Raw genomic sequence first — 25,608 nt, 5'->3', positions numbered from 1 at the left:
CTGTACATATTTAACCATGACAACCTTTAATTTATGCATTGACAGAGTAAGAGATGAACAATAACAATTGTTATTTAATTGTTATTTAATTCTTGGGAATTATTTCTAGAATATTCCATTTAATATTTTCAGACTGCAGTTGACCACAGGCACTGAAATCAGGAAGCAAAGCCGGGGAGTCAAGAAGGACTACTGTAATTGCTTTTTCTTTGCTTGGAATGTTCTTTTGCTGAGAGACCCACATGGCTTGCTTTGAATTGCCTTGTGGCTCTTTGCTCAAAGGCACATTTCCACAAAGCCCAGTGTGGCTACTCTATCACCAATTACAGCCCCCTTTTTTCTTGTCCTATCTCCTCTCTCCGTTTTATTATTATTTTTCCCCTGCCGAGCGCCATTTGTCATTCTTTATATTTTACTTTTATTTTTTAATCTTGCTCCTGTCTCTGACTTTCTTCCTTTTGAAACTGTAAGTGCCCAATGGTAGAGAGAACTTTTTGTTAATTTTTATTGAATCGTAATAATACGCCTATGAGAAAGTGCAGACTTTATAGTGGATAGTTTGTTGCAGGGCCAGAGCACACGAGTGTCACCAGCCCCAGGAATTAAAAAAAAATACTGGCAGAGAAACCTGCATATCTGAGGTAGCTGGATTTTGGAAGCTGATCTCTATTTATGGATTAATGTATGTCTTTGGAAAATGCAGTTAGAGGCTTTTGAAGTTTTATCCCATGGCAAGACACCGGCCACTCTAACTCAGGGCAATTAGATTTGTCACTTGTTTCTGCTGCGTTGGCCTTGATTATTTAAGTATTTTACCTGTGATCTCTTTAGGTCCACTCTTCTGGCTCGTAATTTTAATTTATGGTCTATTCTATTTGCTGGGCACTTAATCAGACATCTCTCTGGTGATTGTCGTCTTACAGGATTATTTAACTTCTTCTTACCTTTTGACTGCATTGTAAATTTAACAAAGCATGATAAATTTGCACCAAATTTTCCCCTTTGGTCTTGATTCTGTCCTAGCTGAAATGATTGTGCATTTCAGCTTCTGGTCACTCGCCAGTCTCTGGGGCTATTTGAGAGTTGGTTACTGTTCCACATGGCTGCCTGCATTAGAATTGCAACCTGAGTTGTTTTAGTACTTTAAGTAATAGAGTGTCATCAGATCTGATTATATTGCTCACCATTTGAGATTTGATGATGGGTTCAAGGCCGAAGTGGTTTCTCCGGCTGTAAAGTTGTCTGCAGTTTCAAGGATGTGCCATTCACTAGAGTCACTTTGTAAATGATGAATAAAGTTATTGGGCCTTTGTCCTGGAAGATGGTAGTAAAGTGTCCAAAGGAAGGAAAACCTTTTCTAACTCACAGGAAGTTCCATATCAGGTGACTGTGGATGGAATATTATACAGTCAATAAAAATCAAGAAGAAACATTATATTTTAGGGCTAATTTTTGTCCATCAACACCGTAAGCCGCATATTTTCTTAAGTGGGGAAATGCATTGAGAAGTCAGATTTTTTTCTCTTAAAACCCCCAGAGATTTCCTCCACCTCCCAAATCTTTCAACAAGTGCACTTTGGTGGATCCATTCAGACCGTAGCAGAGCTGTCAACTGGGGGTAGGGGGCCGGAGAATCCAGGGACTGAATTCATTCTGATCTGGAGGAGGAAGCAAAGTCACTTTATGGTGGGGGGTATATACAAGACTGGCATCTGTCCCAACTACTGGTATTCACATTGGGCTTATGCATAAATCTCTCCAGGTTTATATTTTAAACTACTATATGAGATATCAAAGTTAATATTGGATTTCTAGTTCCATTTTTCTTTGATTTAATATTTTAAAGTTAAATTGCTATTTTGCTTAGGTAACTTAATAATGGTGAATTTAAAAAATCAATTTCTGTTTAATTTTAGTTGATTTTTGCTCATGGGGTGTCGGGGGAGTACTGAGTATGAAACTTGGAGTTTTGCTTAAACTAGGCACATGCTTTCTTACTGAATTACACACTGAGCCACATCCCCATTCCCTGTTTATTTCTTTATTTTATTTTCAGACCGGGTCTTGCTATATTACTGAGGCTGGGTCTCAAACTTCTGTAGGTGGAATTATTTAGGACTGCTTATGTTTTCTTTTCATGAAAAAGACTGTTTTGTAGAAATCACGTAATTCATCCTTTAACTGGCATGTGGTTCAAAGGTCTGGTCATGTGCGGTAGGTAACACACTTTGTTTTATATCCCTGTATTTTTGAAGATAATCAATAGTAAATACACATTTAAAGTAAGGTGGCTTTTCTACCCCCACCCCCCACCCCAATTACAGCATTATTGATATTCTTGATCTGATTATCTGTGGAGGTGTCTTTCTAAGAGGTTGCTAAGTGTCAGAAGCCCCCATCTCCTCTTCCCTTTGGTTTTTTTTTTTTTAATTTTTAGGGTCAATTTATGAATAGAATATGTGTGTAAGTTTTTAGTAGAACAAGAAATGGGGGGGAAAGGAAAGAAAAAAACAACCATGCTCTCATCGTATGTATGTATGTATGTATGTATGCATTTATTTATTTATTATATTTGGTGCTTGGTTTTACCACTGAGCTATCTTTTTATTGTGATCCTCCTGCCTCAGCCTCCCGAGTCTGGTATTACAGGTGTGGGCCACTGCATCCAGAGAGACAGGAAATTTTTTTGTTTTTTTTTTTGGAACCTGGGATTGAAACCAGGGTACTTAACTACGGAGGCACATCGGGAGCCCATTTTAGAGACAGGGTCTCACCGAGTTGATTAGGGCCTTGCTAAGTTGCAGAGGCTGGCTTTGAACTCACGATCCTCCTGCTGCCTCAGCCTTCCAAGTTGCTTGTCAGCATGTTTTGATCATCATAACACTCCTCCTCTCTATCTCTGTTGAGTGTACCAGTAACCTGCAAGCTTCTTTGCGGAGTAGGTCTTCATGGTGTGGATATCTCACCATTTTTCATCCTTTCACCTTTTGAGCGAAACTTTGGTTGTTTCTACTTCCTTCCTGCTCCGAAGTCAGTTATTAACAGCTGTATATACCTAAGAGATTTCACTTCTCCGGGATAAATGCCCAGGAATATAATTGCTGGGACATATGGTGAGTGTATTCTTAGGTTTTTTGTTTGTTTGTTCGTTTTAAGAAACTTCCAGACTCTCTTTTAATGTTTTTTACTGTTCTAAATTCCCAGTATGTCAGAATTTGCTTATTTTAGCTATTCTTTTTTTTTTTTCCTTGGTTCCTGGAATTGAACCCAGGTGCACTTAAACCGCTGAGCCATATCCCCAGCCCTTTTTAAAAATATAATATTTAGAGTCAGGGTATCGATAAGTTGCTGAGGCTATCTTTGATCTCGAGATCTTCCTGCCTCTGCCTCCAGAGCTGCTGGGATTACAGGTGTGTACCACTGAGCCCTGCAGATTTTAGCTATTCTGGTCACTTTATAGAGATACCTCAGGGCGGTCCCAGTTTGTATTTCCCTGAGGTTGATATTCTTGCTTATCCCCGGTGCTCACTTTCTTATTGGATTGTTTATTAATTTATTTTTTACTGTTGAGTTTTGAGAGCTCTCTGTACACTCTAAATGGCAGTCACCTGTCAGATACATGTTTTTGTTTTTTGTTTTTCCTGTTGCCAGTCTACACCTCTCCTCCACCAAGGCCCTTCACAGAGCAAAAGCTCTTACTTTTGATGAAGTCCTCTTTATTAATTTTGCCTCTTCTGCACATGCTTTATTTGTCGGGGGAGGGGGGGAGCAGTTGGTGGAGTGATGGGGGCCGGCACAGGGGATCAAATCCCAAAATTCTTTCCTAAGCCCCAGGTCCAGAGGATTTATTTTCCTATTTTATTTCCTGAAAGTTTCATATTTTACATCTATATTTATGATCCATTTTGAATTCATTTTTGTACAAGGTTTAAGGATTAGGTGGAGATCCACCCCACCACCCCCGCATGTTTTTGTTTTGGATTTTGTTTTGCCTATCGATCAGCCAATTGTTCCAGAATGATTTGTTAAAGTTTTTGCACCTCTTTCAAAATCTTTTTTTTTTTTTTTGGTACCTGAGATTGAACAGGGGCACCTAACCACTAAGCCACATCACCAGCCCTTTTTATATTTTATTTAGAGACAGGGTCTCACTGAGTTGCTTAGGGTCTCTCTAAGTTTGCTGAGGCTGGCTTTGAACTTGTGATCCTCCTGCCTAAGCCTCCCAGGTTGCTAGGATTACAGGCCGGTGCCACTGAGCCTGGCCAGGTCTAAAAATTGGGGCAGAGTGATTCCTTCTACTTGGCTCTTCCCTTTTGATGGTATTCTCCCCCCGCCACCCCCAAGTTTTTGCTGGGAATGACTCTCTTCCTGTAAATGACCTCAGGGCCCTTTGATGTGGCACTTTTCCTGATGGCCAATTCCAGAGGATTAGCAATGTCTGCTTATCATCTGTTGCATTTCATTCTTTTTCTGGAATCCAATTTTGAGCCACGTGGAGAAGACAAGACCCAGTTCAGTGGGAGACCACTCTGATCCTTGAGTCCTACCTGCTCGGAGTTTAGAAGAGGCCCATGGTGTCCACAGTGCTTGGTGTTTGACTTACAGACTTCAAACAAGGCACTGGCAAGTGGTAGCTGGAGAAGAGCCAGAAGTTTCTGACTGCTTTGGAGACGAGCAGAGAAGGCGTCTTCCCCGCACTTTTAATTTAACCTCTCTGGTTTAAGCATTTCCCATGAATCATCTTCCTGCATGACCCTGTAACATACATCCGCGTGGAGCTGCAATGCTTTTCTTCAGACTTCAGTCAGATCTCATTATGGTGGTTGGTGTGCTGTGGCTCTCTCTTCTGAGCCTCTGCTTACCCTGCTGGCTGCTTGTTTACCATGTCTTTCAAGTGCAAGGGTCTCTCCATTGTTAACTGCATGGGATCTTTCTCAGCTCCCATAGAAGTGTGTATGGGATCATGACTGAACATGTTCCTTGTTCAGAATGTTTCTAAAGCAATGGGGCGAATCATTCAGGAGGAAACAACATATCAGACCTCATTGGTATTGAGAGTTTTTATAATGGAAATGTACGGCCCCTTAATGGATGCCAAAAAATAGATGCTATTAAATAGAACTGTAAGGGGACACTTTCCTACTTAGGGTTTATGAGGTACAGTCAAGGTCATTTTATAATCCATTCATTCCTGCTGTAGCACACTGTCTACTCCAGTGTCTGTTCTAAATTGCCTGTTTTGATGCCTGAAGTTTCCCCTGTGAGGATTATTATTATGGTATGTTTGCATCCCCGGAAATTTTGTTAGGTTGACAGTTGACCTGGGTTCATGATATAGTAAGCTGTTCCTACCTGAGATTGGACTATTGAATTTACTTTTAATTTTATGTAGCCTTTTTTTTTTCCTTTTTTTAAATGTGCAGATGTTTGGAATGGAAGCGGGGAGAGGGATAGGCCTATTTTGGGAGAATGGTGGCAGTCACTAACCTTGAAAAATCATGATTTAAAAAAAGTTAAAAACATGGCTTTTATACAAATAAAACAAATACATATCAAATTCAAATAATTAATAAAGAAAATATTAATATGATAACTCTGGCTAAAAGGGCATTTTAAACAACTGGCTGTCTATAGGCTAAAAAGGAATACTGGGATGTGATTAATAGATTCTATCCAACACTGGTTAATGTCTATAGGATAATAAACCTATACCTGTTTTACTTCAAACTGAACTTAAATCTACACGTTAATCTGTATCTTTATCAAGTCTTGTCTTTAATCATAGTGCACAGCAAATCAAACAAAGTCATGTTCTCGGGGGTAATTAAATAATTTGGGGGTAAGCTTGTACAGTTCTGACCCAAATGACATTGAAAGGGCATGCTTTATTCTCTTTATGTTATTTCCAATTTTGGGGACCCCCACCCCCACCCTATCAGCGGTTTGTGAAGCTTCAAGGCAATAGCAAATGTCTGGATTTGACTGACTTCACCATTTGCCTTTGGCTGGTACCGAAGGCTGGTCTACCTGTCTGCAGGGTGAAAGTCTGTCCAATCATGGAGCTGACCCATTTGTGAATTTTTTTTTTCTCCTTCTCTGTTGACACTTAGCAAGTTCAGTCTCAGCCTTCGTCACTTTGTTCATTCTCGATGAGTACTTTATGCTCCTCCTAGTTGCTGAGCATGCTGGTACCCAAGACTGGGCTACTGGAGAAGACTGAATTCTAGAAACATCCCTCAGGGTCTTTGCTGTCTTGGGCTCAGCCTTGTGTGGACATGCCTCTGCCACCCACGACCTCTGTGACCCAGCCAAAGTCTCTCCAAATCACCTAAGATGGGCTTGACACTGGTGCTTATTTTGAAGGGATAATGTGAGGATTAAAGGATTAAAATTAGTATTAAAAGTCCTGCTTAGCACAGAGCAAGTTTTCAGTTACGATCATCTCTGAGAGCTCTGGACTGTTATTTGGATCTCTAAAGGAGCTTGGAGGTATACTCTAGATTACTCAGAGGATTGGCAGAAGTCAGCAGGGGAGGGGACAACTGGCTGCTGATAACTGGAGTCCCCTTTGGGCAGAGAATCTTGCATGTAGGGTGATAGGGAAGGGGAATGGGAAGGTGGCCCACCCCTGGGGCATTTGAGGCAGTTGTCACCTTGTGGTACAGAAGGGCTCCCTATGAAGATTCAACGAGGCTTCGTATGAATTCTCATGTGTTCTTTCCCCTGTGTAAATGTGGACAACTGATAGACATAAAAAATGTGCCAGGTTTGTGGGTGCCCTGTAGTTGGCTTGAGCTTGCTCCATCTGCTCTGGGTTGATTCAACAAAAAGAAACATACATTATTTAACTCAGATCATGTCAGACCTTGAGTGACTGTAACAGTGATTTCCCCAGTATCCTGCTGTGGAGACAAGGATGTGCATTTGGGCAGAGTCCTCTGTCCCATTAGTGGTGAAAGTTAATCCCACTGTTTTTTTATTTTTATTTTTTTTAAGTTTTGGATGACTGTTACTAGGAAAGTTAAAAGAATCTATGTGATTCAATCATGTTAATTTCTTTGGAGAGTACTAGGGGGAAAAAAAAAGGTGAAGGAAAGAACCCACCATTATCTAACGTGTCTAAAAGGTGTGAAAGTCACGTGATTTTATGGAAATGAGCTTTACTCTTACACATCCTTCCATGGGGGGTGGGTTATAAAGGTTGGCACAGACTCATTTTTGGACAGTTTGACATGCATTTAAAAAATGAGCCTATTGATTATTGAAAGAGAGGAGGGGAATGCACCCAAATCGGAAGAGTGTTTATGGTTATTTTTATTTTCTCGTTTATGCTTTTTATGTACTCTCTTGTCTACTTAATGTACTCTGCTCATTAATGTACTTTGCCTAATGTGCTCCTATCATGAATATTTATTGCTTTTATAATCAGAAAAAGCAATAAATGCTCTTAAAAAAAGAGTTTATCATGGAAATGACTAGATGTGTGATAATATGATTATTGATCAGTTCCACCGCCCCAAGAGTGTTGCCAGCAAATAATGATTCACTATTTCATTTGCTCCAGAAAAATGATAGTGCATCTTGCTTTGTTCCTTAGATATGTTTGCCAGGGTCTTCCTGAGGTCTGCGGTGATTTCTTTGGCAGAATGGGTTTGAGACCACCACAGGGTGACATCTGAGTAGCTGGTGCCACCCCTGGGCAGCCTGCCCGCGGGGGATGCCGTCTGTTGTGGCAGAGCCAGCCTGTCCTGCTGGGTGGAAGCCTGCCAACTGTTGATGCCACAGTGTCCCAGCTGTTGTATTTTTACACTAACTGTTATTAGCCATGCAGACCTTTATAGTTCAAACCAGGCCACATCTGCTGCGAATTCTGTGACCTTCAAAACCCAGACCAAGAAGAGGAACAGTTTGACCAAAGAGCTGTCTTCTAGGGCAGGAACACAAGTAGTAAGTATGTCACCAACCGGTGGCATTGCTAGCTGGCTTCCCTTGTGCCACTCCAGGATTTAGAGCAACAGGTTTTTAGACACATTCGATTAGGAAAGGGTGCTTTCTTTCTTCCACTGCTTTCCTAACTTTTTTTCTATTGCTTTCCAATAGAAACCTAATGTGAACAAGCTGCATAGATGTGTTTAACTTTTCTTTATTTTTTATTATTGTAGTAGAGATTGAACCCAGGGATGCTCAACCACTGAGCCACATCCCCAAACACCTTTTTTTAAAATTTTGGGACCGGGTCTCACTAGGTTGCTGAGGCTGGCTTTGAACTTGGGATCCTCCTGCCTCAGCCTTCTAAGCTTCTGGGATTATAGTGCTACCACCACCAGCTGCTTTTAACTTTCCTAGCAGCAGTCATCAAAAAGTAAAAAGAAACAGACGAAATTAATAATTTATTTTATGTGACCCAGTATATATATCCAATATATCACTTTAACACATAATCAAAATGAAACCCTGTAGGGACATTTCGCCTCCTTTCCTTGTTTAGTCTCGCATGTTTTCTTAAGCCCGCGTGGCCAGGGGTTCTGTGTGGGATGGTGGGGTACTAGAGACTCCTCTCATCCCCAGGTCTCAGTGACGGTGTGAACATCTGTCAGTGTGGGATATTCCCTTCCTGAGTCTTGTGTTCCCTGCAGTTAGTTGATATTGTCATGCCTCCTGTGTCAGTTGTGGTGTTAGGATTCTCTTTGTGAGCCTTGTAGTAATTTACAGGAATTATCACTTTTATTGCAGTATCTTTTGGTGCAACTAGAGGGACTTTACTGTGTGAAATCACTTAAAAGGATGATCAAAAGCATATTCTGTTTCTTCTGGGACATAGGGTTGGGCATCCAAGTGCCTTAGTGGAATCCTTGAGACAGAATATATCACATTAGTATCATCCAGAAGCTTTCTGGTTTAAAGGTCACTTTGTTACATTTGGTCCGAATATGTTGCTTTGGAATTTTGTGTTTAGGTCTTTGTGTATGTTTATTTGAAAAAATCCCTAGATCTATACCATTCATAGTGGAGCATCAGTGGAGATTTATTTTCTTTTCTCTATCGGTATAGTGTCTGGGTTTGAATTCCTTTCGCATACAAAGTGCTTTGGCAAGGGACTTAGACCTTGGTTGCCCTTTTTTTTTTTTGGTATTGGGGATTGAACCCAGGGGCACTTAACCACTGAGCCACATCCCCAGCCTTTTTTATATTTATTTTAAGACAAGGTCTTGCTAAATTGCCTAGGGCCTCCTACATTGCTGAGGCTGTCTTTGAACTCTAATCCTCCTGCCTCAGCCTCCAGAGCGGGCTGGAATCACAGGTGGGCACCACTTTGACCTGTGTTTGCCTGGTTTTGAACCTGGGAGTGACATTCTGCTGATGTCAGCCTGAGGTCATCTAGTTAAAGGAATCCCAGCACTGTCCCTCCTGTTCCACAGTGATTGCAAAAGAAATCTTATTTGTTCCCGGCATCTTTATTAATTTTAGAAATTTAAGCAGTGTATGCAAGAGAAATTTTAGGAATGGATATACTTCTTTGACATTGAGATGGAGTTTAAAAAAAAAATCTGTATTTCTTCCCCAAACATATGTTAAAAAACCTTCCTTCTGGCCCAGTATCTCCAATCCCATTTCTCTGTTCCTTCCACTGTTTTGTGCTGGAATTGAGTCTCTCTTCATTTTGGGTAGATTATTTTAATAAGAACTTCCTGGTTAGAGTATCACTCTTAAAAAATAAAAGTTCCCAATACATTTCTCATACTGTATTTTCTTTTTCTTGCTTTTTCTATAGCACTAGTTCCTGAATAAACCTCAGATATCATCCAGGGGCTCTACAAGATCTAAAATCAGCAGAAGGTTTTCTCCAGTTTTGGGTTCCATTGTGTTAAATAACAAAGGATGGATTAACCAAACCTTGAACACACCAGCAGGAAAGAAAAACCCCATGGTTTCTATTTGCTTCTAGTACCTCTCTGGCTCTTCACTTAATACTCCCTTGCAGATTATGCAGAGGTGATATTTAAGAGCCCATCTGTTGAATAGACCTTTGTAAGTAATATTTTAAAGGAGTGTTTATTTTTCACGATCCACTCAGAATCTCTGTCACCCAGGGCCCTGTAGTCTTAGCCCACGTGTTGTACCAATTTGTTCCAGAATATTCAACTGCATATGCTACATCCTTCTTATCGGCTGTGCAAAATCAAATGAAGAGTTGACTTCATTCAATTTTGCCTGATACTGAGGCCCCCCAAAGACGTATAAAAGCTGCCTGAATATTTATTTTAAACCAATAGGATAACACTGTCTCTTTATTTCCCCTCCTGTCCCATGTTTGACTGACTTCCAGTCATAAAAAGAATTTAAATTTAGAGTAGAAAAGTCTCCCTGAAATTGATTTCACTATGCTTCTTGTATATAAGTAGGTATTGACGGCGGGGGGAGGAGATATTGAACTGAAACTTTCAATTTTGGAGTTGAGCTTTCTAAAGTCATAAAACGGCTTTTCCATTTGACTCTTGATGGGTCTTGTAATGTAATTGGTCCTAGCCTGAGAAGATTTTGGAAGAAGCAGAACCAAGGAAGGAAAAAGAAACAAACCTTGCTTATTTAATTGCTGCCCTTTCTTCATCAGGAAAAGGACGTTTGGTGAAATAGCCCTTTTTCTAAAAACGGGAAAATTTCCCCCCCCTTATAATTATTTAAGAAATTGCTTTTAGAGCTATCTAAATAGACTTAGAGATAAGTGCTTTAGCCATCTTGATGTGATCTGGTGAAAATTTTTATGTGGTTAGGATTTTTTAATTAAATCGTTTTATTTTAAGATTGTAATAGCCCTCTTAAATTATTTTCCTCGAGACTTGTATTGTGTTATTTCAAGTTAATAACTCCTCTTCAAGCAAAGCAAAAAATGCAAGATATTTCTTCTGATGATTTCTTTGCTGCAATTGAAGAGAACAAAGCCCACCTTACTCTTGCTGGAATGGAAGCAAATCTAACACTTAATAAAAATGGAGATAACAAAAAATGAACTTGTAGTCCTGGGATATTCTGGCTAGTAGCATTAAAGTGGTTGCCTGGGCAATACTAACCCAGTTCCGCGGGTTATTATTATTTTTCTTTTAAACGCCAGCGACAGGTGTCAGGGATTGTATCAAAGAAGGCCATCCCAGTGGCCTGTTTTTCAGGGTTTCAGGAGGCAGAGTATCCTCCTGGGGGACTCCAAAGGAAGGAGGAAGCAGTCTCTTTAGTCATTTATCTCCCTATCAGTGCCTAGCATGTTTATCCCTGGGTGCATTTGCATGATTATAGATAATCTTCAACAGTTGCTAAAGACAAATCTTTATCATTGTGTAGAGATGAATTACCTTTGATTTCACTTATCAATTGGCCTTTGTCTAAGTTGCCTTCTGTTCCAGTTGCTCACCACTACTTGTGGGAGACTTTTTGTTTTCTTCTTCTCCAGATCCATTTCTGGGAGAGATGGGGTTGAGGCCATGGTTTCATTCCTGCTTATACATAAAATGGGTTTTTAAAATATCTCCCTCTAGGGTCCCTCTGAAATACCAGTAAATCCGTTCCTTTCCAAGGATCATACAGACAGGTGCTTATTATCATCATTATTTTTTACATGATATTGCAGATATGTAGTTTTATGCAGTATGTAGCTCTGACAGAATATAGTGAGAAAGATCCTTCTTGCTTCTTTCTTTTCCTTATTGTATTGGTAAATAATTGTATCTGCTTTGACTCTCATAACTGCTATATTTTAAATTGCTATTCCATAAGCAACCCCCCACCCCTTCTGGAGAACTGAACCCAGGGATACTGTACCGCAGAGCTACAGCCTAGCGTCTTACCAAGTTGCACAAGCTCATCTTTGAACTTGTGATCCTCCTGACTCAGCCTCCTGACTCACTGGGATTATAGGCACGTGCCACTGCACCTGACTTGCAACTCATTTCTAGATGGTTCTTAATTCAAGTGAAAATGGTCAAAGTGATGTCCATAGAAAACAACAGAAAATGTACATATTAGGGTAAAATGTTTGCTCTCCAACATTTAGCTTCTGGGAGAATGTCTCCGACTTGCTTTGCACAAGTGCAAGAATACACTTAGTGAATTTTCTGTCCTGACCTCCCTCTTCCCGGGGGCTAGGGAGATCAGCTTTAGCTTTGACTCCCACCAGCTTTCCTCCAATCTGTTCCCTGCACTTCAGAGTCATGTTTTAAAAGCATACATCGGTAAAAATGCTCTAAAATTAGATTATGGTAATGGTTGCACAACTCCGCAGTTACACTAAAACCCATTATATCTCAATGCAGCTGTTTTAAAGGATATGATACACGAGACCACATTGGCTGCCACCATTGAGCTCCCCAGTCTCCCCTGAGGTCCTGGGGGATCCTGCCCTTCTTCTTCCTCCATTTCCCCCTTCTAGCTCCCCAGCTGAGAAGCTTCCACCAGACCAGCCTCCTTAGGCCACATTTTACTCTGGTTTTGCATCCTTATGTAGGCTGTTCCCCAGTCCACCCTCCCTCCCTGCCAGTGCTCTCCACTAAAACATCTCCTTCCCTGATCATTCTCTCCAATTATATTCCTCCCCCACCTGTGCCATTTGTTTCATTCCATTTTTGCATTCTGTTCACCAGGTTTATAAATTAAGCCTCTAGAGGGCAGGCAGGAGGGTGTGTAAGTAGGTATGGTTAGAGGCTCCATACAGTAGCATACTACCATGGAGAGATCCCAGACTCCACAGAAACTCTCTTTAACTACTTAAGTGTGGAGGGAGAATAGAAACTTGTTGACCAGTCGTCCATATGTCTGGGGAATAGTCAGTCTCCTGAATGACTGGCCAGACAGAATTTAAAAAACGTCTCCAACCTAGCCCTGGAGGTCACAGGTCTCAAAATTGATTAGATGGATGTATGGAGTGCCTTCTGTATTTGATCCTCAAATGTAGGGCCTGGGCTTATACCTGCAATTTACCATGGTTGGGGATTATCTCTGTAGATATTTGTGTTATTGTGAAGGTTACTGTCTTTGTTTTCTGTTGCTATAACCACAGACTGGGTGGTTTATAAAGAATAGATGTTTATTTAACTTACTTAGTGAAGGCTGGAAAGCTCAGAGACATGGCCCTGGCATCTGGTGAGGGTCACCTTGATTTGTAACACGGTCGAAGGGCCTCACGTGGTAAGACACAGAGCAAGCATGCCAGACACAACTGGCTTTTATAATAAAGTCACTCCTCCCTATCCCGTTAATGGGTTAATCTGTCCATGATGGTAGAGCCTCATGACCCAGTCACTTCCCACAGGTGCTACTTCCCAGCTCCAAATACCACTAATGAATAGATCGGGGTCTTACGGCTCCAAAACATGAAATTTGGGGGACATTTTTCAAACCATTGCACTTACCTGCTCCGAGTTCTGGAGCTGTGAATCACCTGCTTGGTGATGTTGTATTTTGGTGGAGTTGGTGGATGTGGTGAGGTCAGCAAATGGTTTCCCAACCACTTTTAAGTAGGATTTCTTTGTCTACTCTTTTTCACATAGAATGTGTGTGTGTGTGTTGACTGGACTCTATAAAAGGCCCAAGTTAATGTTCATTTCTTAAGAATTAAAAACAATATATCCAGTAGTCAGTTACACATTTTATGCAAAAGAATATGAAAGATGAGAATTTATTAATCCATATATCACTTTTGTATTTCCTTCCCCAAGTTTTAACAATATGTATTTCCACTTGGTATGGAAGTGGCTTTTTTTTTTTTTGGTAGACCAATAACTAATAACTAATGTTTGCCTAGTTGTAATTGGAGATCCTCAACAACATGGTAGAAAAAAAATCATTCTTTTTTATTTTTCTCCTTCTAGTATTGGGAATTTGCTTTTTTATCTTTGACAATTCCCTTTGGTAGGAGGAGTTGTCTAGACAGCTTCCTTCTTTTGAAATTCTTCTATTTTTAGTTGTCTGAGGCTTATGTAGGAACTTACTTGTGATGTTATTTACCTTTGAGCAAGTGGAGTAGCTATTAACTCAAAAGACTTTTTGTGAATGTGAAAATTTCAGTTTTGTGATGAATATCTGTAAGAGGCCAGAGGTGTGGCTCAGTGGTGGAGCACTTGCTTATCATGTGTGAGGCCCTGGGTTCCATCCCCAGCAATACACACACACACACACACACACAAATAAAAAGTAAATTTAAAAAGATTGTGATAGTGTTAACTCTACAGTCTGTAGAGTAATATCTGGCTCAGGTCTCTGTGTTCTTGGGCAAGTAACATATCTTTTCCGAAAGTTATACGTAAACTAGGATTATTGGAAGAATTACATGAGCCGGTGTATTGATTATACTTTTAACAGTACTCAACCCATGGGCAGTAATTGACTTAGTAAATAAATTACGATTGTGCCAGGCCACGGGGGCATGCTCAGAGGGCCATAGGTAGACTATTTAAGAAATATAATTGATCAACTGGGACTGGGTGGAGATAGGGGCCAGTTGGAAATTCTTGGCTCTTCTCTACGGAGAAAATTCATGTAGCATTTTGCTGCTAATTGGGAATAAGGTCCAGATCTCCCATTACAAAATAGAAGACAAACTGGGCTTGATGATTCACGCCTGTAATCCCAGCTTCTGGGGAGGCTAAGGCAGGAAGATTGCAAGTTCAAGGCCAGCCACAGCAACTTAGGCCCTAAGCAAATTTGGGAGACCAAAACACAAAAAATAAAAACATAAAAAGGACTGGGGATGTGGCTAGTGGTTAGGTGCTCCTGGGTTCAATCCCCAGCAACCCCCACCCCCACCCCCCCACACACAAAAAGAAAATCCCAAAACAAAGACAACATTTGTTCTCTCCCCTGCCTTTTCCTACTTTGGAAATTCTACCTGCTTGTGTACACACACACACACACACACACACACAGAGGATAAAACATCTGATGCATGGGTATGTTCAGTATGGTGGCCATGCAATCTTTGGGCTGGATCCCCCCATTTTTCAGATGTTGAAAGAGATGCTGCAGTTGTCAAATTGGAAGTAACTATCCACAGCCCGGGACATTTCCACAATGCTTCCAGTGAACATGCTTCAATTTCTGGATAAATTACAGAATGAAGAGACTTGATTCATTGCAAACCACAGGATAAAAACAGACTGTCTCTGTGTGGGTCTGTCTGTGTGTCTATCTATCTACCTACCAACCTACTTAGAATACTCAGTTGAAACCAAGGGCACTTTACCACAAACTACATCCCCAGACTTTTTAAAATTTTGAGACTGGGTGTTTTAAGTTGTGTAGGTCCTTGCTAACTGGTTGAGGCTGGCCTTAAACTTGGCAATCCTCCTGCCTCAGATGCCCTCGTCCCTTGAATTACAGGCGAGTGCCACTATGCTCGACGGGGTTGTTACATTTCTATGCGATGTTATATAGTTTTTAGAAGCTGGGGGCATTTTTTTTTCTTTTTAAAGATGTTTTCTCTATGAAAGAAAGATATTTTCAGTTTCTTTACAAATGTATAATGAGCCCATTCATTATAAATCAATTTTCTAAGTGTGCTTTTTCTAGACCTGTTGGAAAGTGTGTGTGTGTGTGTGTGTGTGTGTGTGTGTGTGTGTGTGTGTGTTTAATTTCTGAAGTTTTTAAACTATGAGAGTTAACAGCAGAGGGATGGATTTTTCTTTTTTTGGGGGGAGGTCTCTTTTTAGTCCTTATTTCTTTAAAAAATGGGTTCTACCTTTTTGGGTCTACAATATTTTTTAATAAACTCACAAGAGAAACTCAGTATTTTGCTCTCCCACCTGACAACTCATTTTTACAAGGGCAGTTTGTGTTTCTTTTGCTCCTTGGGATACAACATTGCTGTCTGATTCCTTTTCCCCTTGCCTCTGAGTTTTAGTAATTCATTTTACTTATCTTAAAAATAAAACAAGAAAGAAAGAAAGAAAGAAATCATGGCTCTATATTAGATCTCTTTATCACTTTAGATGATGAAAAAATTTTCTTAGTTGAGACAATAGAGACATTTGAATATGATAAAATAGGCAATCTACTGTAATATTATCTATTGTATTTGAGGTTAACTCAGTATCACAAACAGCTAAGAGGACCGTTTGTAATGCAGTAGTTGTAGAAGAACACACTTCTTGATCCTACTATTTGGGACACTCACCAAGTACGTTTTTAACACAATTAATTGAAACACAGGCACAAAGGAAATGAGAGGCTGATTGGAATATTTAATTACTTTTAACTATAATTTGATCCTTTTGCCTATTGTAGGCACAAAAAAAGATAAAGATATATTCGTTTCAGACTATTGTGTGGGATTTTATGTTCTTAAATGCTCTTTAAAAATTTGGAGAAAATTGTGCTTGAATGCAGATTTTGCCGTCCTTGAGGGATCTTTAATTTGTTTGTTGTATGAGCAGTTATAATAGATATAAACAGCCTGCTTCACTGCTTGTCTGCCATTCTGAAAATCTGTATTCCGGACTCGAAAATGAGAGTGCCTATTGCTTATTTTTAGTGGGCTCGTTTTTTTGGCAATGACTCTGGAGGAAGAAAGAAAACTCCTTATGTGAGTGTGACCCATCCATCATCCTAAGTAATTCTACATTCTGGCACAGGGGCCTCAACATTTCTGTGTTCTGCTGTTTTCCGGTTTGGTTGGGAGTTGAATTATTCTGCCCAGCTGTTTATCCTGTGGAATGATCTAGAAGTGGCTATGGGGTGAAGTGGAAATAACTTCATGTATTACTGCTGTAGTTGGCTTTGGGCCCAAGACGTCCAGTCAAATTGTAGAAGGAACTTTGGGATGTTCTGATTATCTGCCTTCACCCATGTATAACCTGTGCTGTGTACCCGCTTTTCCCCACAGAAGATCAAGACAGCAGAGATCAAGTGGATGTTGTGGGTCTATCCGGGATGATGAAGGACTACAGTGAGTGGTTCTTTTGAAATCCTTGGTGGCCTCTTGTCTTCTTTTCTTGGTGGACATCTTGGACTTCTATTCGCATTCCCGTATACAAATGCACGTAGAAATGGACCGCCTTTGTCAAAAGAAAGTAGGGCATTGTACTCTCTAATTTCAGTTTTGGAAGAAAAACGTTTTCAACCCCCATGTAGTGACTTTATTGTTATCTAATCTGGACTCAGGGATTCTTGCTTCTTTCGGATGGGAAATCCTAAGAACTGTATGTCAAGAACATTATTTAATATGCCCAAAGGGGCAAGGCTCTTAGATGGAAAAGGTTCCCTGCAAAATATCAAAGAGTTAACACAGCTTGAAGTCCCCCCCCCAACCCACCCTTCCCCATGTCAAAATATCTGTGAAACACTGAGAACACTGACTACACAGAATTCTCCTGAAGATCCAGTTAAGGCAGATGGGTTACACATCTGCTTTAATATTCCCAGAATAAAAACATTTATTCTTATAAACTATGTCCGGTAGCTGTGGGAAATTAAATCATGCACATAGGAAGCGGTTGCGTTGATATCTTCAGTAGTAGGTAACTCTGAGGCTATTTTTATAGGAAAGGATTGGGCCTTTGGGGCTGGAAACATTTTTATCTTTTTCGCTTCAGGCCTGAAATGAGGTAGGCTCCGTAGAAGTTCTGAGAGGAAATGGAGTTTTTGAAAACTCCCTGATGAAAATACCTGTCACTCATTTAACTCTCTGCCTAGCAACCAGGTTGACTTAAGATTCCTCTTGCTGAGGGAGATGTAAGCATCCCTGGCTAGTTAATACTACTGGTTTTGAAATCTCCGCTTTCATCTTGTTGGAATTCAGAGACCTAGATTCTCCTGGAGGATGGGAGTGGCTGGATTCTTCCATGCACATGATCCAACCCTCAAAGGCAACTTTAAGTTCAAAATTCCTTATGCTCTGGTTCATCACCCCACCAAGGGTGTGTGTATGGTGGGGTGAGGGTGGGGCTCAAACAATACTAGAATTGACCACTTTGAAGAGATATACAGCTGTGTATACGTCTCCATATATAACTGTTCTTCCAGTAAGTTGCAATGTTATAACATGATAAAAAGTCCTCCTGGGCTTTTCTTTGACAAATGAATTTAGCTCCATAAACCATAGTGGTTTGGTGCTGTAGAACCTGGTCGAATAACGTGTTTGCATAAGCCAGTCCTCCCTCCCATGATAACCATAGGCAGATTTACGCTTATTTTCTGTTCTGAAGTGAAGCTACATATTTTCATAAGCATGCTCCATTTTTAATTGTGTAATTAAGTTGCTGACATAAGCAACTATGCAATTTCACATTAAGGTAAGGATTCGTAAAGGCATGCATTTGCATAATTTAATTTTCTGCACAGAAGATATTGAAAATCAATAGCATGATTCATAGCCATACCATATCATTGCCATGCCGCCATCGGTTGGCTGTTTGAGCTTAGGAGGGTACAAAGAGTATTAAAATTGATTGAATTTGGTGTGCTGACTCTGTATCTTTACTTGGGAACCACAGACTGTTTCTATTTGCAAATCTTCTGTTCCTTGCCAATACAATATGAAGTTGTTTAATACTCTCTATATACATTTTTGACTGCTTTTCAAATAATAGTTTCTAGAAAATTGTTATTTTTTTAGAATCACATTATTATTAACTGAAGTGCATTGAGGAGAGAACTTAAAATTTTGTTTTAATTTATGCAGCAATCCAGTAATGCATGATGATGTTTTTATTGGGGGTTGGGGTAAGGAATCACACATTACTGACAGATGTAATAAAAGGGAAAACTAAATATAGTCACCTTTAATGAATAATTTATGTGTTGAACAAAACAAATCTGGTGCCAAGTGATAGAGTCCTTGGCTACACTGTTCCTTTCTGCATGGCCTCCCTGAGGGTTTGCTTATTAGATAGTCAGGATGGTTCCTGCTTCAGATCTTTCTGAAGGAGAAGGTGGCGTTTTTGTTATGTATGCACACACATACACATACACATACATACACTGTTACATCCTCTACCTGCCAGAGTAGTCGCCTTGGACCTTTCTGTCATTCATTCATTCACTCACTATTCATGAACACACAGTATATGGGGGAGCTCCATTATGGGGGTGTTTTGGCAGTAGTCCAGGAAACACATGCGCTTTTCCTGGGTCCCTTCAGCCCTTCAGAACCCATGCAATATGGCTTTCAGAAGTAAGTTTTCCTGCCCGAGCTGCCCTGGCTATGTGAAATACACCTTGTACTTCAGTACTTTGAGGGAGAGTGAGCAAGACAAGGGGACCATCTCTCTTGGGGTGGCCCTCAGTTCTTCTGTTACTGCTTGTCAGCTGGGCTGTGTTCGACATTACTGCAGCTCCTGTTTTGTTCCAAGAGACCCATCTTTAGACAGGCAGTTTCTGCTGCTCAACTCAGATCCATGTTCCCTATGTCACTTGGAAGGTGACTGCACATTACGGGTATTGAGTGCATAGGGGAGGATCTTATGGTGTCAACTTCTCTGTTTCTTCCATTGGATATATCTTTGTGGATTTGCTTTTGCATTAATAATTTAGTTTGCTTCGGGAGCTGGTTAAGGGTGGGACCTCAAACCTGATGGCCTCAATGCAGACTTGTTCAAGGCTATTGGGATACAGGTCCTGGAGATGTGGGCTTACCTGACTCAGCTGTGGACCTGCCACTGGGCTTTCCCAGCACTGATGCTCCTCCAATAGGAGACCTTCCTGGCAGTCTCTGTGCGCCTTGCACTACCCTGATGATCCCAGAGGTTCTGGGAATCGGGGGTTGGTGGGGATTACGAGTCTGAGTTCCATCAGAGCATGGGAAGGAATTAATATCCTTGAAGAACACCCCATTCCTTCCTTAATTTCCCACCTGGTTTGTTTGTGAGCTTTCAGGTTAGAACTCTGTTCTTGCTCAGTTTGGAGCCATGTTTTGGTCAGTTCTGCAGCAGGCCCACTCCCCTGTGCTCTGCCAACCCTGCATCAGTGTGAAGCCTTTGGCTGTGAAGTTACAGACCTTGAGGACAAGAGTTGGGAATGTCAAAGATAAGGGCGACCTTAGGCCCAGCTCCCTTGGGACATTTGCTGGTTTTTATCTCTGGGTTCAATGTAGAATCACACAGAGGCAGGAGCAGTGGCTCATTCCCACAGCCCCAGCTACCCGGAAGACTGAGGCAGGAGTTTGGGGCTAGCCTGAGCTACATAGCAACACCCAAAACTGGTGTCTTAGCTCCACCCCAGACCAATTAAATCCAAATTCCAGGTATAGTTTTGTGTTTTTTCCCCTCCCCTTTTGATACAAGGGATTGAAACCAGGAGTGCTCAACACTGAGTTGCATCCACAGCCCTTTTAAAAAATATTTTTAAAAAATTTGATACAGGGTCTTGCTAAGTTGCTTAGGACCTTGCTAATTTGATGAGGCTGGTGTTGAACCTGGGATCCTTCTGTTTCAGCCTCCTAAGCTGCTGGGGTTACAGGCGTGCGCCACCACACCTGGCTTTTTTGGTTAAAAGCAGTTCAGACCACTATTCTAACAATGGCCCTTTATGAATGGAGAAATTGGCAATCAGAAGTTGAAGCAACTGTTTACAAGACACTGTGGGTCTCACTGGGCTATCTTTTGCATGTGAGAAAGAGAAAAAGACACTTGAACAGGTAATTGGTTCATGAAGCTATAAAGCCACAGATAGGGCTGGCTTTAAATTGCCTTTGTCCAGGTCATAGACATTATCAAGAGAGTTCATCTATAGGTTTGCCTCCTCTGACTTGGTTCCATTTTTTATCTCCTCTGTTGATACCTTACTTGATCCTTGGCCACTCTCTCAAGGCTCTGGGCTAATGTCATAACACCTCCAGAAGGAAAGGAGAATCTCTGATTGGCTGATATCCCTAGGCCTGGATGCATCAGTGGGAACAGGGAGATGATATAGTGATTGACAGGCTGAAACAGTCTATCGCTAGAGCTGGCAAGATTGGTGATGACAGGGAGTGGCTGTCCAATCTGTAATACCCACTTAGGTTTATTATTGCAAATGAGGAGACTGTGTGGTAAATTTCTACTGTGTTGTGTTAAAAGGAACATCCTTAGGTCAATTGAATTTAGCAGAGTTTATTTGAACAAAACCAAAAATGATTTGTGGATTGAGTGGGTTCTGAGAACTCCAACCAACATGTGATCTGACGGCATTTGTAGGGAAATGAAGGTGAGACAGAGGAAAAACAAGAACTTAACAGGCTACAGCTTAGTCAGTCACCTGGTTGGCTGGTTACCCATTAAATGTTTGCAATCTAATATTAATTGGCTGCAGGTACTTCTGCACCCAGCCAAAGCTCAGTTACTGTGGTTAAACTTACATGTTGGTGTGGTCTCTTGGCCTCAGTCTAAATCCAGGGCCACTTACGAAATGTTATTTCTTTACAGGCATTTAAAAAGCATTGTATAATCAGTCGTTTTTACTCATTTTGTGTGGATACAACGAGAAAGAGTTATTTGACAGAACTTACTTAAAGCAGAGTAAATAGGCAAATAAAGTTTCCCCATATGCAAAGAACATAAATAATCCTAATGATTAATAATTTAGTTTTCTTTTGTGGAGGGTTAATGGATTAGGGGACTAGATGGTGAGACTTTACTTTTGACCTCTAGAAGCTCGGATTGGCCAACTTCCTGGGGCTCTGAAGGGTTCAATTCTCTAGAATCATAGGATGAATTGGATGATGATTACCTAAGCCTTTATTGTTTTATGGATGGGTAGTAATCAGAACCAGTGAATAAATATGGGGATACGAGGTTTACTGTTTGGTTATGTTTTGGGGTTAATCAGATTCCCCCTTTTCTCTAAAGGGCTCATACTCTATAGAATCTCTCTGCTCAGGCATTACTTGTGTTAAAGCTTGTCTGTGCACTTGAAGTGGAAGCACAAAGTACTTCTTTTTCCTGATTTTTCTGTTCCAGCCTGTCACATCCTCATCAAAGCTACATCATAATATTATTATTATTGACGAATTTGGAATGGAAAATGTATTGTGCTTTCCCGTGGCTCTCTTCATCTTAAATTGAATATACAGATTCCTCTCCCCGTTTTCTTTTACTTTTGCAAAGCACTTGATTTTGTTTGGGTGGATTTGAATATTAACATCGTCAGGTGGTGGGTATTGTTGGAGTATAATTCTGTTTCATTTTGGATTCCGGGCACCTGTGATATTTCTCATCTAATATATCAGTGCATTCAGGTGTGGATTCACAACAAGAGAAATTTGCATCCATGAAGAGGCTGGGAGAAGGGTCTTTGAACGCGGGAGCAGGCAGATGGGAACTCTCCATAATGGGGTTGAATATTTTTGCTTTTGCTTGATGGATCGGATTCATTTCGAGTTTTCCAAAAAATACATCATGAAGCAGTGTTTCTTTTCTGAGATTGTTGCGGGGGCTTCTTGTTTTAGGGGCTCAGTACTGCAGGTGACTATTTGTGGGTCCAATGGTGTGGAACATGGGTACTCACCACGGGAATCCTTCTCATGTCACACTGTGCCTTGTTTGGGCGGGATAGGCCCTGACACCCTGGTCTGCATGCTTACCTACGGGTCCTCTACTTATAAAACAAGTAGAATGAGCCCCAGCTCTGTGAAGATCACATAGGCCAGGGGACCTGGGTTTATTGATGTAAGTAGAACCAAAGTCCTAGATTCCAGTTCTACTATTTATCTGACCTTGGGTGAGTGACAGTTACCACCACTTCTTGAAACGTTAGTTGGCTCAAAACACCATAGGGTGCTGTTTTGCAGACCAAAAAAGATAGTGCATACAAAGGACTTAATGTCCTGTGCTCTTTGCTACAAAGTGAAGGGCTCATGGTAGGCTGTTATTATATGAGCAGTAGTCGTGATAATCTGTGGATTCTCCTGCAAGTTTTTTTTTCTGTAAAATGAGGTTCTATTTGGTCATTCCCAAGGTCTTTGTTTCTCTGAAGTCTCCCAGATCTGTTCATGAGACCCCCTGTGTGTACGTGGTGGGGTGATGACTTTGTCTCACTGTGGGTCTCCTCTCCCTCTTGCAGCCTTGACGGAAGGCTACGTCGGGACCCTGCATGACAGCAGACACGGCAGCTCAGTGCAGATCCGCAGACGCAAGGCTTCAGGGGACCCATACTGGGCTTACTCTGGTAAGTCACACTGTTGATATTGGCACTATAGGCATCCGGTCAAGTCTGGCTCAAAATCCTGCTTGTATCACGTTCACACCTGAGTTCTGTTTATTGCACCCTTTTATAGTTCACTACTAGTGAAGTTGAAAATATTCAAACCTGTTTTTCTCAAGGTTGTTAATCTTTCCCACCTGTTTTCTCCCTCAATTTGCATTTATTTCTGAACTCGTTCATGAGTTATTGTACCTAACTTGTGACTTTCCTGAAGACGCACATTTTCTTTTCTGTTTCTTTGGTGGCTGTGATTTTTGGAGACCACAAATTGTAAGGCTGGTCTTCAGGTGCTTAAACTTCTGCTAAGTATTATAAAGCATTAGATATCCAAAACTAAGCAGAGAAATGCAACTTTATTTTCGAATCAGTCTTGTTTGTGGAATTTATTGTAGTTCTGTTGACTGCAGTTGTTTTCATTTATATTTTGACTGTTAGCCTTTGAGCCAGTGAAATGGGAGATCTTTGTTACAGCTGTGTTGACAATTATATTGGAAAAAATTTTCTTTCATTTTAAGGTGGGGGGAATGGAGACATACCATATGGAGGGTCCCCACAGTTAACCAAAATGTGACCGGTGGATTGTGATTTCTTAAAGAGATTTCGAAGCTCAAAAATATACGGAAAATAGATTATAGCTAATTAAAGAATACTTGAGGAAGATAGACCACTTTGGAAATTACTTTGACACTGAATAATTCGGATTGCTTATATGAAGGAGCTGAAAGTCATAGAGTATTAGTCTTAATAATAAATCTATGCATTATGCAATGTTGTTGCATATAGAGCCGAAAGCGCTCCTTTCATCGTTAATGCTCTGGTTTTAAATTCTGAATTTCCGCCTGGAAATCCTGTTAAATTTGTGTCAGTGTAAAATTTATAGGTCTGATCTTTAATTACACCTTATCTATTGGCTTTTTGCATCCTTTTGTCTATTGATAAATCTCCTGCCCCTACAGGGAGAAAAGCCTATCTGTTTTGTTTTGTTCCTAGCAGATAGTGATTCTGAAGTCTTCCATCACATCCAGTTCTTTGTGATTAGAATTATCTAATTAGAGCCTTTTTGTCACCATTTCTGATAAATGAGGGAAATTGGAAGATGAAGGCCAAAATTACATATAAAAAATATATATATATAGCTTCATGCCAAGAAACCCAAAGAAAATTTATCATTTTGTTCTTTGCGGCTCTGATATCAGTCAGGAAGAAGTGTAAAGTGGCCTGCTGTTTACAGTTCGTCAATCTAGAATGATAATGCTGTTACTCAGGAAATTGGAAGTTATATCCCATCAGCATCTCCAATTGCCATTGAGGCAAAGAAAGGAAAGGCCTAAAACTTCTCTCATTACTCAGTTAAGAATAGACATAAGCGATGTTATCTTTGGGATGGAGGCATGATTGATGTCCTTCCTTGGGTGGGCTTAAACAGCCTCTGTTTGGTCCCTGTGGAATGCACGGTGTCTGGATGTGGGTACCTTGTCCGCCTGTGGCATAAGTTGAGGCACTGGGACACTTTTTCTGAAAAGATACATCTTGGGCTTTTCGGGTCACGTGGTCTCAGTTTCAGCTACTCAGATTGGCTGTTGTAGGGTCAGAGCAGCCACAGAGAGTACAGGGCTGTGTTCAGATAAAACTTCATGAATTTGAGTTTTGTAGGATTTGTCTGTGTCAGGAAGTCCTGTTCTTTCAACTTTTCCACCCAACCATTTAGAACTACAATAAAGCATTCTTTCTTCACAGGGTGTGCAAAAACAGGTTTCTGGTTAGATAGGGTTCACAGGCCACCGCTTGTCAACTCTTGTTTTAATTGATATTTTCCCTCTGAAATTCAGATTAGGATAGTGATTTGAGGAATCCTTCAGAGGCTATGAACTGCTTTGTTAGGTGTAATAGAGAAAATAAGGAGAGTGAGACAGATATCAGATAATGGTACAGATTGATATCCATATATCCTTATCGAAAATACTTGGGAGTATTTCAGGGTTTTTTGGGGGGGGAGTTTACCGGGGGTTGAACTCAGCAGCACTTGACCACCGAGCCACATCTCCAGCCCTATTTTGTATTTTATTTAGAGAGAGGGTCTTGCTGAGTTGCTTAGCGCCTTGCTTTTGCTGAGGCTGGCTTTGAACTCGCAATCCTCCTGCCTCAGCCTCCCAAGCCCCTGGGATTACAGGCTAGCGCCAACATGCCTGATGGTTTCTGGTTTTGCAATATTTGCATATATAAAATGAAATGTCTTGGAAATGGGAACCAGGACTGAGCATGAAATTAATTTGTTTCACATGAACCTTATATAGACAGCTGGAAGCTGATTTTATAGGACATTTTTACTGTGCCTGTGTTTTCACTGGGCTGTGTCACCAGGTCATTATGGAATCTTTACTTGTGTTATCACGTTGGTACTCAGTTTTGGGTCATGGGGATGTTCAGATTTTTGAGTCGGGGATGTTTAAC

At 40.8% G+C, this 25,608-nt stretch overlaps 1 protein-coding gene across 3 annotated transcripts in view; it reads left to right on the top strand.

Moving 5' to 3' along the window:
* Ptprg (protein tyrosine phosphatase receptor type G) overlaps window positions 1-25,608 on the top strand; it is a 712,009-nt gene that overhangs the window by 150,866 nt on the left and 535,535 nt on the right. For all 3 annotated transcript variants that reach the window (XM_046452932.2, XM_046452933.2, XM_046452931.2), the window contains exon 2: window positions 23,017-23,121. In XM_046452932.2, the coding sequence (XP_046308888.1) occupies window positions 23,017-23,121 (105 nt within the window). The remainder of the gene's footprint in view (window positions 1-23,016; window positions 23,122-25,608) is intronic.

Source organism: Marmota monax, unplaced genomic scaffold (genome assembly GCF_021218885.2).
Source record: "Marmota monax isolate L192 unplaced genomic scaffold, Marmota_monax_Labrador192_F-V1.1 WCK01_AAM20220418_F8-fsc00042, whole genome shotgun sequence".
Classification (NCBI taxonomy): domain Eukaryota; kingdom Metazoa; phylum Chordata; class Mammalia; order Rodentia; family Sciuridae; genus Marmota; species Marmota monax.
Note: the sequence above shows the minus strand (reverse complement) of the source record. Positions and strands in the feature narration are given on the sequence as shown.